Below are 12,767 nucleotides of genomic sequence, written 5' to 3'. Positions count from 1 at the left end.
CCCACATGGAGGCCAAGTCCCCAAGTTTAGGGTCCAAACACTGGATGAGAGAACGTCTGAGTTCAGTGGAAAGTGCGCAATTGCCGTTTCCTAAAAGGCAAATTGCACTATGGGCCCAACCTGAGAGGATCTCGGGATCTATCGCTTCTTCACTACTTTTGGCTTCTTCATCATATCTGTGTTCTTCGTGATCAGACCAGCAATATCAAGAAGCTCCACCTGGGTAGTTTGTAATAAGTGGTGCAACTTAGCAAATTATTTTGCCAGTGCCTTAGAGGGTTTGTAACCCATGGCCCCAATGGTGGTCTCACTTACACAGGAACGGTGTGTCTGTGGCACAGTGCCCATAGAACCTTTGGGGTTCTTGGCAGGGGCACTGTGCAATTTCTGCAATGTGATGACCATTGCATCAAATATGCATGTGACTCTAAACATATTGTGAGAACACTTGACAGACTATGTGGGATACTGTTCTCGTCACCGGTTTACTGTATTTGACAGCTGTGAGAGCATATTAGAACTGTCGAATACAGTAGACCGGTGATAACAGTATCCCACATGGTCCGTCAAGTGTTCTCACAATATGTTTAGAGTCACATGCATATTGATTTCTCTTGTTGCTTGTGTTTTTTCTCTACAGGTACGACCAGTAAATCAGCTACACAATCAGTAGGATTACTGGTGTTGTATTTCACTTTTTGTTATTTATCACTCATCACATGCTGTTTCACAGTAGCATTTCGAGGTCCTGGCGAAAGCTGTGACACTTTTTTGTTTTTTTTAGGCTGAAACATGTAAACATGTTTTTGTCTGACACATGCAGTTATAAATTCATACTGCAGATGCACTGTTTTTAATCCTGGCACAGAGAACGAGTTAATAAAGTTATCTCTGTTGCTCTTGGTAGCTAGTTTTAACATCACTACCCTCATAGTTTGTATTTTTGTTGCACTGCACCCTCGACCCAACCAATCATCTTTTTTCTCATCTGCAGGATTTAGTATATCCTAACAGAGTAGGAAGAAAACATCTCTGAGCTTCTTCCTCTCAGAGAGGGAGTCATAGCCCTTGGCGCGGCTAGGCTTTCCCACTAAGAGGAGAATCCCAGATGATGAAGCATGCCACCTATGGTGGGTGAGGGATTTCGTCCTAACAAAGGAATTCCCCCACAAGCTCCTTGAGACAATCTTTAGTGTCTCTTCCCTGTTTATTTTGCAATTTCAGACCCAAGGATTTTTGTGTGTTTATTAAGATATAACTCTTACCTGTCCCAACGGGTGGGATAATCCTCGCCTCCGTGTCCTTGATAGAATCTAAAATTCTTGTCGCAATATGCTAGAATATTTCTATTCTATGGCAGGACTGGAGGCTCGGATTATGCTGGTTCAAAGCTCACCAACAACCATAGATGAAGCATGCACAATAGGTTTGTGATAAAATATTAACTTCTAAGCGAGAGAAAGAGAAAAACTATGGGCTGTCCCCACCACTCTGCACAGATTTGCCACAGCGAGTAAACGCCCTTTCCCCGCGACTTCGGTCCTCCACTACCGGCACTGCCACCAACAGCCCCTCTGCCAGTACAGGTCCAAGGCGGGCCGGAGGATTAAGGCAGGAATTTGGACGTGTGAATCCGGGCGCCGGCAGATGGTTCAGCACTGCCGCGGCCGATCAGCGGCGGCAGCGTTGTCAAAGGCCAAACTGCCTCGCCGCGACAACGCTGAGTCAACACGGACCAACTAAGTTGGCTTGTTGTTCCAGTTCCTGGATTCTCTGACCTGCCATTGCGTTTCTGGACTTACGGTTTATACCCAGTCCAAGGTAGTCGTTCCAGCCACTCCTGCTCGCTCGCTGTCTTTACGGCATCCACCTTGACTGCGGCTCCAGCCTTCCGTGGACTCCTTCCCTTCTCTGCTGACGTGGCTTCAAGGAGGAGGCCGGTGTTCTCTCTCCTGCCTTTGGGGCTGTGCGGGAACCATAGTGTGTCCTGGCCCTGCCCCGTCCAGTTCGCACCGCTCCTGTAACGTAACACGGAGCTTCCCTGCCTGCTGACAGATAAGTGCTGGGAGTGTGCTGGTGCTTGGGCCGCATAAAATAAAAGATATTTTACGTTGGTTGTCAGGCACACTGTGCCTTGACTCTTGGATACTTTCCGAACTTGTTTTGGTTAATACAGCACCGTGCTTTTGATTTCTTCCTTACCTCTGGTCAGTTTCTAACAATCAGACTTTGTTTTCAACTTGCTACCTTGGTGGATGCTGGTAATGTGAGCTATGTTTGTTTGAGGATTAGGTTCCCACTACGCAGCTCCAGACCGAGGCCTCGAGGACGTGTAGGCCGTGGGGAAGTCCGGGGTTGATTCTGGTGAGTGACTGTGTTGCTGTCGGGCCCCCCGGTGTGGGGCGGCTCTTGGCCTCGGCGCACTGCTGTTTGGACGGCCGGGGGGCAGCGGAGTTGTTGGTGTTCGTATGCCCTCCCAGAACCAAGACACAAATTTGCATTTACCCTAAGAAGTGACCCCATATACTGTGGTGCTGGCTAATGCCCCTATGCTGCCTGCTAGTAGCTTCGAACACTGGACAGACCCTGCGTAACAGATCACTCCATTTCCTTAGTGCTAGGACTGGGATTAATATGAATCTATTGTTCTTAGAATACAAAATGGCGCGTAGAATTGGTTGGGTGGGTCAATCTAGGAAGTCACACGAAGGAGACTGCATTGTCATGTCATATAAACGCAGCGTGTCTTCTACTCAGGGATAAAGTTGTCGTGTTTCCAGTTGGCTAATGAACTGGGCCGCGCGGAGTAGTCACCCGACTCCCCCCTCCTCACCCATCTGTGTTATTGATGAGGCAATGCGATGGTGGTCTCGAGGATGTTTTTCTTTAATAATAATAAAAAAAATTAAAAACCATCCCCTCATCCAGCCTCCCGTTAAAAATTCAGTTGCAATAATTCCGACAATAACTTTCTCACTATTATTACGATAACCTGCGGAATTTGGAAAAATCAAGGAAAGGAGAAGGAAGGGAAAAAAGACAAAATGAAGGAAGAAGAAATAAGACGAAAACACGTACAAAGAAGAATAAACACATTATTGACATACCTAAGAAACGTGGTAAAAATTGAATTTAAGACCGTTAACAGAGCACATATTGGAAACATATGGAGCACATGTGAAGGAAGAGAAGAGTCTACAACAGCAGGAGAAAGAGAGTCATACATGGCACGTAAAACAGTAAAAAGAAATGTACGAAGAAAGCAGTGGAAAAGACAGGCAGAGGGAAGTATCAGAAAGAAGACAGCGAGTATGCAAGAGGAAGGACTCGAGTCTGCAAACGGCTGGGCAGAACAGGAAATAGAGCTGGGCTGCTTGTTTGCTTACGTTGTTTAGGCAGTGGAAAGGCAGCTTCCATTCAAGGGAGTCGCCATGAACACCACCGCGTTTCTCTGAGGTCAAGCAGAAATGCCTCGGAGAAACGCAGCGGCGTTTTCTGATTCGGGGGCGTGTTTCTTTCTCTCCTCTTGCCATTGGCTGGAATGTTTACATTCCAGAGGAGAGAAAGAAAGTAAAAACAAGCATTGGCATAGCCAATAGGTCTCGCCTTTGGGACCTTATAAGTGTTTAGCTATGCAACAGTTGCATAACTAAATACTTATAAGGTCCCAAAAGCGAGACCTATTGGCAATGCCAAGCGGCCGTGGGGCCGCGAAAGTGAAAGTGATCGCAATCGCGATCAAACATCAAAGCGGCCGTGCGGCCGCGAAAGTGAAAGTAATATCGGTAAAGTGCGGCGCGCGCGCCCGCGCACATGCACTGTAGCTCTAGGCTGGCCTGGTAGCACTTTTTGGAGCCCTCTCAATAAGTCTCGCCAGACCAGCGCATGCGCTGGGTCAGGCGAGACCTAAACATGCCCCCGAATCCGAAAAACAGGGCTTCTTTGGAGAGACAAAGCTCTTCTCCAATGGCTGACCAGCATTTAAGAGGCCAGCCAATGGAGAAGAGGGAAGAAGAGGGGCGGGTTAAAGCCCCACTTCTAAAACATTAAATCTCGCGAGCGAGACTGCGCAAGCGCAACTTTCGTTAGCCGAGACCTAAAAAGCAGTGTCCAATAAGCGTTGAGAAAACTGTAGTTGTAAACCCATGCTGACAGCTCTTGCAGCCTGCTCCCCGAAATGCTGTGATTCCGTTGCTTCTTACACAAACAGTTTAACCTCCTACTGTGTCCTATCCCACAAGCCGTTTACTGTGTTTTTGTCATTTGTACAAAAGCATCTCAGTACTGTAGCGGGGAGCCAACGTCCTATTTACCACGTTAGGATTTTACCTGCTTTGATGCATACCACTAAAATGAATCCGCTTCCACACCCAAAATGTCCACCTAGCGGTGAGCAAGTCCTCTTGAAGTTTTCCATCAGTTTAAACAAAACGAGAATTCACCCAATTAAAAATGGCCGACAATCTGAAGCAAGGGCTTTCCGTCTCCGTTTAAGGTGTTACGGCAGAGACTCTGTTTAATGGAGATAGTTCCCAATACAAGATGGCCGTAACGCTCTCTTATATTCTACAGAAGGTCAGGGGTCAATGAAAGATGGCGGCGCCCATCAGAGGAGCAGTGCGAGCTTTGAGCCGTAGGAACCGGAGAGGCACTGTAGCCGGTCGAGAAGAGGCGCAAACAGACGTTTCGGGGGCATGGGGACTAGCTCAGAAATTGCGAGCGGAGAAGAGAAGTGTGGCAGAGGGACGACAAATAAAGGGGGCATCAGGAAAAGAGGTGAGGCAGTGCGCAATGATGTGCTATCTGTCGAGTTTTCAGTTTCTTATGTGCACGTGCCCCGACTCGGTGTTGTTCAGAAGGGTGATGGCGATGGTCTCGGAGCTGTTAGACACGCTCACGAACATGTCCGCCACGGCAAGGCTGCAGATGAAGAAGCACCTGGGCGAGTGAAGGTTCTTGTTCCTGGCGATCGCTATGATCACCGGGATATTTTCCTGCAAGCTCCCTATGCCCAGGATTTCAAACACCGCGGGGGACACAAAAAGTTGCTCGTAGCACCCTACGGAATAGTGACTCTTTCAGGTTGACTCGTTAGCACCCCTCACATGCGTCCCTGTGATTCCTGAAGCGAAGAGACGGGGGGCATCACCAGTGCTTTAAATGGGGGGGGGGGGGGGAGAAATAGGGCAGGTATCATTTAAATGTGGTGAGTGGGCGGGGCTAAATGCAAGACATGTGAAGTTAATTGGCTTATTTACTAGTTGCAGTGCACACACGAGAAATGTCTTTCTAGAAACAGATAAGGTTAATTAGTTATACAAAATGAAAGTCAAACAGTGGTATTTTAACATTTCTTTATTTTGTAATATTTCTCTCACAAAAACACGCACACACAAGCAGGCAAACAGACACACATAAGCAGACACTCACACAAAAGAATCAGGTGGGATTAAAGCCCTTTTAACTTCCCATGGCTTTCCTCATTGTGCTGTCACTGGGCTGCCTCGATTCCTTGCAACACAGCATGACGGCTAACACTGGGATATCATGTAAATGAGCCCACGCTGAATAGTTCAGCGGGGGCTCCGCTCAGGGCTATAAAAGTGATTTGGCTGTCAAAGAGACAGGCTGCCACCACTAGAGGCCAATGCGCCTACCCTCCATGAGTACTGGTACTCTCCATGGCCGTAGAGAAGTGCCGGTACTCAGGGTGATAAAAATAATAAGTGCCGGTACTCCGTACCGGTGAGTACTGGCCCATTTAAAGCACTGGGCATCCCGTTATACAGAGAGGAATTCATATTTTAATCAGCTGTAATAATGTCAGGTGAATGCGGTTTCATGCTGTTGTGGTTAGCCCGTGGCCAAATGTAAGCTACGGTAGCCATCCAAATGATAGACTTTGCATTTTAAAATATAATAGTTACTTTGTTGCACTGTTCAAACGTGTTTGTGTGTCTGCATCTGACATTACACATTCGGAAAGATTGTCCCTCAGCCGCTCACCATTGTTATTACTGGGACACATATGGAAGTTCACAGAGACAGTGAGTTGGCCACATATGCTTGCAGGTCCCACGAAGCTGAGCATTTCATTTTTGCCAAAAGCGAGGCGGGAGGTGGAGCAAATATGAGAAAGTACAATTTTCTTCAGCATTTTGGACACGTAGCCCCTTCGCATTGAGCAACATTGGGGCAATTCTATGTGAAGATACATGATACTTTAAATGCATATAAAAGGTCCCTCCACATCGGGGTGCCTCCTAGACGATATGAGTTGGAAGACATGGTTAATTAATGTCCCAAGAAATGTGTGCTAAGGAACCCAAGCGCCCCCCCCCCCCCCCCCACCCCCCCCCCCCGGTTTCTTACAAAATGTTACTGGTGACATTTTAGCTGTCATCAAAATTATAACAGTGTATAAGTAGGTTGGGCACGCCGTTTCTGATCCCAGCCAGGAGAAAATAAAAAGCAACATAGAATCAGGGCACAAGTCCTAAAAAACAGAAGTGGGGGGTCTGTTTTTTAAAATACAAAAATAAAAGGCATTGTCATTTATAATGCCAATAGTTGAAAAGCTCTCAATTTACCACGTTTGTATGCCTGCTGTAGAGATCCGATTGCTACTTGCAAGTTTACAAGTTATATTTCCTGCAGAGGGGAGACACATGTTCGATTACCACGATAATTTAATAATTTGGTTAATACAGTGATATTATAATAAAGCGCATAGGTAGATTGTAATAAAGCGCATAGGTAGATTGTAATACGAAAGAAATGTCCAGCTTATGTATATAAACTAAAGCTGACATTTAGTTCTGAAGCTATTTTTATGTTTTCAGATAAAAAAAAAACGGAGGCATAAGGAAATAAGATGACGATCAAACAATGCCGTCAAATTGAGATGCCAGAATCTGCAGCCTTTGTCTGCTGGCTCACAAGTCAGTAATGTCGTTTTGATTACATAGATTGCCCTTGTACCAGTAGAGTCTTGCACTAACATTTAGACCAAGTACCGGTGCATGACGTCATAATTGTGTTCGTCAGTGCACCTATTGGTGCAAAACGGCAAGTGCACTCCATGTAAATCTGCTTTGTTCTGCCCTTTTGTTTCGTAGTAGACGTGGAACGTGATCCGAATTTTTAAATACAGCCTCGCGCACTGAGAGGTGACGGTTTCAAAGTAATTATTAAGGCCTAGAAAATATTTCAAAAGATAAGCCAAAGGGTGGAAAAAGTAACAGCCTTGACATCATATCAAAACTGAAACATAGGTCGATTTGTAGGTGTTAAAAGGAAAGAGCAGCAGGTAGTAGCACCTATGTTGAGACCTGTATACCAGGCGCATGCAGAGAATACAGGGGCGCACGGTATTAAGAAGTTTATGGAGGTGACTGGAGATGGTTCTGGATGGCTCTGAATGGGCTCTGGAGCCTCTAGAAGTGGAACGTCAGAAACCATATCTCCAGCCTGAACCCACAGAGCTACCTTAGGCTTAAGGGACTTGTGAAAGGCGAGCTATTCACACTTGGTTTTTGCATGATTAAGCCTCAGAATAAGAGCATGACCGAGGCACGGCTGTCACATGGGTCAATCCTCATATCGATTAAGAGTTTTCAGCATATACCATGGTGTTTAGTCAAATGCCCAGCTGTCGCAGTATACAAAACAGTGTAAAAGTTCAAATGTCTGTCCCCAGAGCAGGATCCGTGGTCTCCCCTCTGCGTCTCGAAGCAAGGGTCATGGTGAAGTAAATCTGACACGGTTACTCCATGGACACTAACGGGCCATTTCCACCAATCAAACGTTACCGTGCACCTGCGAGAGTTCACACACTATAAACTGACTCGGATCACATGTAGCATACACTGCAAACTGACTCGCCTCTAAGCGCTATCTAAGGAAGTACTAATCACAGGCATAGCACACACTGAAGACTGACTCACTTCTAACCTCTACCTCTCAAAGTACTAATCACATGCTTAGCACACACTGCAAACTAACTCGCCTCTAAGCTTTTCCAGCGATTCAGATCACTAGTTCTATAATGGGTGCACTTTCCCTTGTTCACACAATCTGCAGTGAAGACCTCCATACATTGAAGGGGAGGGGGCATGCTGTGCGCAGGGCCCTGTGTCCACTTTGCTGTACGTACCATATCTGTTGCGTGGAACAATGCTTCCACTTTTGGCCCGGTGTCTGTTCTCCTGTCAGTAGGGGAGCGGCTTCCTCATGTTTCCTGGTATGAGGGGGGGCAGGTGGGGGCCTGCAATGGCAGCGCAAGCAGCAGTGGCAGAAGCCCTTTCTCCTGAGGGGTGGTAGAAGGAGGCAGCTTGAGTTGCAGAGAAAGCGGCTGTCTGCCATAAACATCAAGCGTGGCATGCTGCTGCATAATAGTTTAATTTCAATACAGAAATAATTTAGTGAGCTGCGCTATCAGAGAGGTATAGCAGGGTGTTGTAAGTAGTAAAGTAACAAGGATGTAGTCCCTAAATGAATAGTTGACGCCGAGCAGCAGAACTAAACTGTAGTTGGTCGGTGCTGCTTCCTGCAAAACGGAAGCGAGGTATCGGACCACCAGCCAATCAATGAGCGAGCTAAGAAGAGCAATGCCAGATGTAACCAATGGCAAGCGACAAAACAAATAGAAACGCAATGGGTGGAGTTTCACCACTAATACTGATTACCTGATGTCTCGGAGAGGCAGCGCATGCGCTGCCTATGCGAAACCTAAAAAAGCACTCTTTCTGGACCAAGATCTAGCTTTCTACCAAAGCGATAACGAATTTTGGGATGGCCCCCATTTTCTCAGTCCCCGCTGGACGAATCACCTTGGAATTTTCGGACAGCAGCTGAAATGAGTGGCAAAAATAGGTCCTGATATTCGTCAAACAGCACCAAAGTTATTAGTAAAACTAGACAGACAGACATCTGCCCAGGTCACACCAACGTCAATCATTAAAAGCTCGAAGCCAAGGTCAACATAATGTGTTCTCTTAAGATCAGGCTGCACATCCAATGAGATGCACTCCCACAAAGATATGCAAATACAGCCAGGGTGAGGAGCACAGAAAAAAGTCTGGGACTGCTATCACCGCATTCCTGCTAATTGAGCTCTGGAAGCAAGAAATTCACCATTAACACTTCAGTAGTTCAATTTCTGAGGAGCATGTTTTCAAAGAGGGAAGAGGAGAAAGCTAATTGTCTGTGTGGAGTTTGGGACAGAGGAATTGAGTCCTGTGCTTTGTATAAATGTTAAAACCTTAAAGAGTTCCAACTGCGGAACGCAGAGGTAAAGGGAGCAGGAAGAGGTCACCTTTAATACAAGCTGCCCAGTGTATTTGTTCTCAAGGGAAAAAACCCTTCTAAAACAGTTCATTATTACCAGAACTACTCTCACATCAGCTTACTATATTATTCCCAACGTTCATGAACAAAATATTAATACGGCCACACACAATTACAAAACAGTCTCATATTGTAGTCTAAGAAAATGCACCACAGCCACCTACCAACATAGGTTCTGCAAAAAGAAAATTGCTGCACACTAGCTAGCAACTATCTATTCACAATGGAAATTATCTCTTGCCGGCACACCACCTGTAAAATTGCCTTTGCCTTAGAGAGTTGTAAAGCCTGGAATGACTTCTCACACAGGATTCCCACAAAACATTACTTCAGCTGATTTGCATGGCTTAACCTACTTTTGGAAGCACTGCACTGACACAAAAATCACAAACAATTATCAGCATTGGGAAAGCCAATAGGCCACACCTTTGCTAGGAAGGTGCCGGCCTATTGGCTTTGTAATGCTTGTTTGCATCTGCACTTCATGTCTGTCCAGCAAGTAACGACAGACATATGCATACCTCGCATTCTATGCGCATGCACGTGCCCACAAGACCACCATGGAACAAACATTTCAAGGTGGACACTGTGTGCGCATATGTATGTGAATAAATTGCAACATGTGAGAATATGTGCCACAATGCATGCATCATGACGTGCTGGTGACCATTTATGGAACACTTGAAAGTGAATCTAGTGGCTCTGTTGCACTCCACAGCTATCAGGCACCTGAAAAAGGGGGGGGGGGGGTAATTGGGGTGTTAATCATAAAAAAAGAAACGTCCAGAACAGTTGAAGGGAGGGACTGGAACAGGTTTGGCTGGGTGTAGCACTGTGGGCTAGCAACAACCTGCTTAAGGAACACAAGACCCTACTCAAGGAAAAATAAATAAAATAAAGGCATTAGCTAACGCACGTGCGGGCTATTTTTGAAAAAAAGTGTTACCATCCGCGAAATGCTGTGGACACATCTCTGAAGAACAACTCTGTTAGCCAATACCAAAAGCCAGCTGAACGGCAGTAGCCAACGACTGAGAGGAGCTATCCAAAAGCCTCTTTCTGTATCTCTAAGCATGTGTGATGTGATGTGTGAGAAGATGAACTCTCACCATACACACACAGCTAAAAAAGAATTAAAGCTTTATCTACATCATGTTTAAAAGGTTAGGATGGCACACTTAAATTGTTTCATCTGCAACAGAGCACAAACAAAGATTATCAGCCCTATGATGTAAATGTATCCAATAGTGCTGGTTAAATTGGAGATCCTGACGTGTCACACAGCTAACCAAAACAACAGTCTCCAGATGCATCAAGCAGTATACCACAAACAGAAAATGCTCACAACTTCTTGGAGAGACATCTCGGAGTAAGTTACAAGTTATGCTTCATTGTGCTTTGTGACGCAAGCCACATCCAGTCCAGGAACCTGCAAAAGAGTATCATCAACTCCCAAAACCAGTCACAGTTCTAACTGTATGCAGACGACATTCAAATCCATACCTGCCAAAAAGAACCCTTATATCGTAAATCATATATAACAACTTACATGACTCGCGTCCACCTCTGAATAATGGAGAGCTTCTCTTCAATTGATTGGCACAAAGACAGAAATCCGGATAATCAGCAGCACTCCTAACAAGTAGTCAGTCTCATTTGAAGGGGAATCTTAAAATAAGCTAGCCCAGTCACTAAAACATCCGTGGGTTTATTTAGTATGTCACATCTCTTATCTGTTTCTTGTTAAAACAAAGGACACTAAAAAGACTCCACCTCATCCAGAGACACCATCTCTACCACACTTATCAAAGAGCAAGCATAACAAAGCATCATTCACTACACTCCTTATGAAACATTAATTTACTGAGCACACATTAAAACAAGCCATCTTCAAAGTCCTTTGCGAAAAGGCCAACTGTTATCCCCAAGAACAGCGTTTACAGACCTGGTGTTAACCCTCAAAGCAAAAACTTACAATTCGGTTGCTACCCAACTTAAAATGCACATCAAAACCCACAATCTTCTCAGACAACTTCAATTCAGCTTCCACCTAGAGCATGAAACAAAAACCACCATCAAAATCTGGCACGAAGCCCATAAGGGGTCAATGAAAGGGATGCATGCTTACTAGTGCTCAACTAAAACGGAGCAAAACTCAATGTCACTAGCTAGAATATCTTGCTCAGCCGCCTCTGAAAGGAAGACTAAGTCAGCCCCTTTCTCCTTGTACTACACCTTTCCTTAATCAACAGGGCCTAACAAATGAAAATGTCCCCCCCCCCCCCCCCCCCCCGCTCTCAAATGGTCACCAGGCCTCGTAAACAGATCCATAACGTTCACTAAGGTTACCTCAACCTCTAACATCTCCTCAAGACCAACAGCAGTCAAGTACGTTTTCATTTTTATAGCAACATGGTACACAGCACTAAAAAAAAAACTCAATAAACAGCAAACACAGCTAAAATGGAGATAATTAATTGAAACATGGGTCACTACATACTTCCTAAAACTCACAAACTTCGATAAAGAACTCCTGTCTGTATTACTTCGAAACGTGGGCCAAATTTCATCCAAGAACATGCCCAAACCTAAACACTGGGAGTCATTCTCAATTCGGCTATAAGCAGTCATGTATTTTCAGGTCATACATATAAAACAAACTACACAATCAATGAACAGATATACATCTTTTAACTTCCACAATACATTGGTCACTTGTTCCATCCTAATCATTTTCAGAGGCAAATTAGTGTTCAGACATGAATCTTTTCATGAAGCCAAAATGCTAATATTTCCATCTCCAAGTAGCCCAGACTACCAGAACCCCGCTCTTAACCAAAAGAAATCCTGCTTTCCTTCACGCAGCAGACATGGCCTTGGCTTTGAGTGGATACCCAATTTCAGACTTACCTCCAAATGTGGTAAGTGTCTGTGGACAGAGTATTAACCGTTTCTGAACAGCACCTACAAGTTTGCTGCTACAACTCCATTGCATCTGTTTATGAAACTGTATTCAAGCCACTGACAGCAGTGGGAGAGTCAAGTGTCAGATGCTGGGCATTGAAATATAGTTCTGACTCCTTATAATGATGAACCCGAGTAATAGAGCACCCTTCTTTATTTAAAGTGACAAGTTTGCCCCGAGTGGATTAGCGTTACACCTGGAGCATTTGTTTTGAATTTGGATTGATTCATAAAGGTTCTCAGCAATCTACGAAATTTGATGAAGGGGGTCAATGCCATTGCATGAGAATAATTGCATTCCTGAGTATAATTTTCTAGCTCCCAGTTATTCTGCCACTGCAAAGAACTCATTTTGCGCACCTTAGTTCCACAAAGATGGAGAAAATGTTATGTGAATCTGCCATAATCTGTCTGCACCATGACTACACAAGGTAAATAGCAGCCTCAAACTGATG

The 12,767-nt window shown here is 45.1% G+C and overlaps 1 protein-coding gene across 2 annotated transcripts in view; it reads left to right on the top strand.

The window, feature by feature from the left end:
• The first annotated feature begins 4,516 nt into the window (after window positions 1-4,516).
• The window catches only part of RPUSD4 (RNA pseudouridine synthase D4), a 67,894-nt gene continuing 59,643 nt past the window's right edge, over window positions 4,517-12,767 (top strand). The window contains exon 1 of one of the 2 annotated variants that reach the window (XM_085618428.1): window positions 4,517-4,776. In XM_085618428.1, coding sequence (XP_085474554.1) covers window positions 4,594-4,776 — 183 coding nt within the window. In that variant the 5' untranslated portion in view covers window positions 4,517-4,593. The remainder of the gene's footprint in view (window positions 4,777-12,767) is intronic. The other variant, XM_085618429.1, reaches the window with a different exon arrangement.

This window comes from Triturus cristatus, chromosome 7 (assembly GCF_964204655.1).
Source record: "Triturus cristatus chromosome 7, aTriCri1.1, whole genome shotgun sequence".
NCBI lineage: Eukaryota > Metazoa > Chordata > Amphibia > Caudata > Salamandridae > Triturus > Triturus cristatus.
The sequence above is the reverse complement of the archived record's forward strand: the minus strand, read 5'-3'. Positions and strand labels throughout refer to the sequence as shown.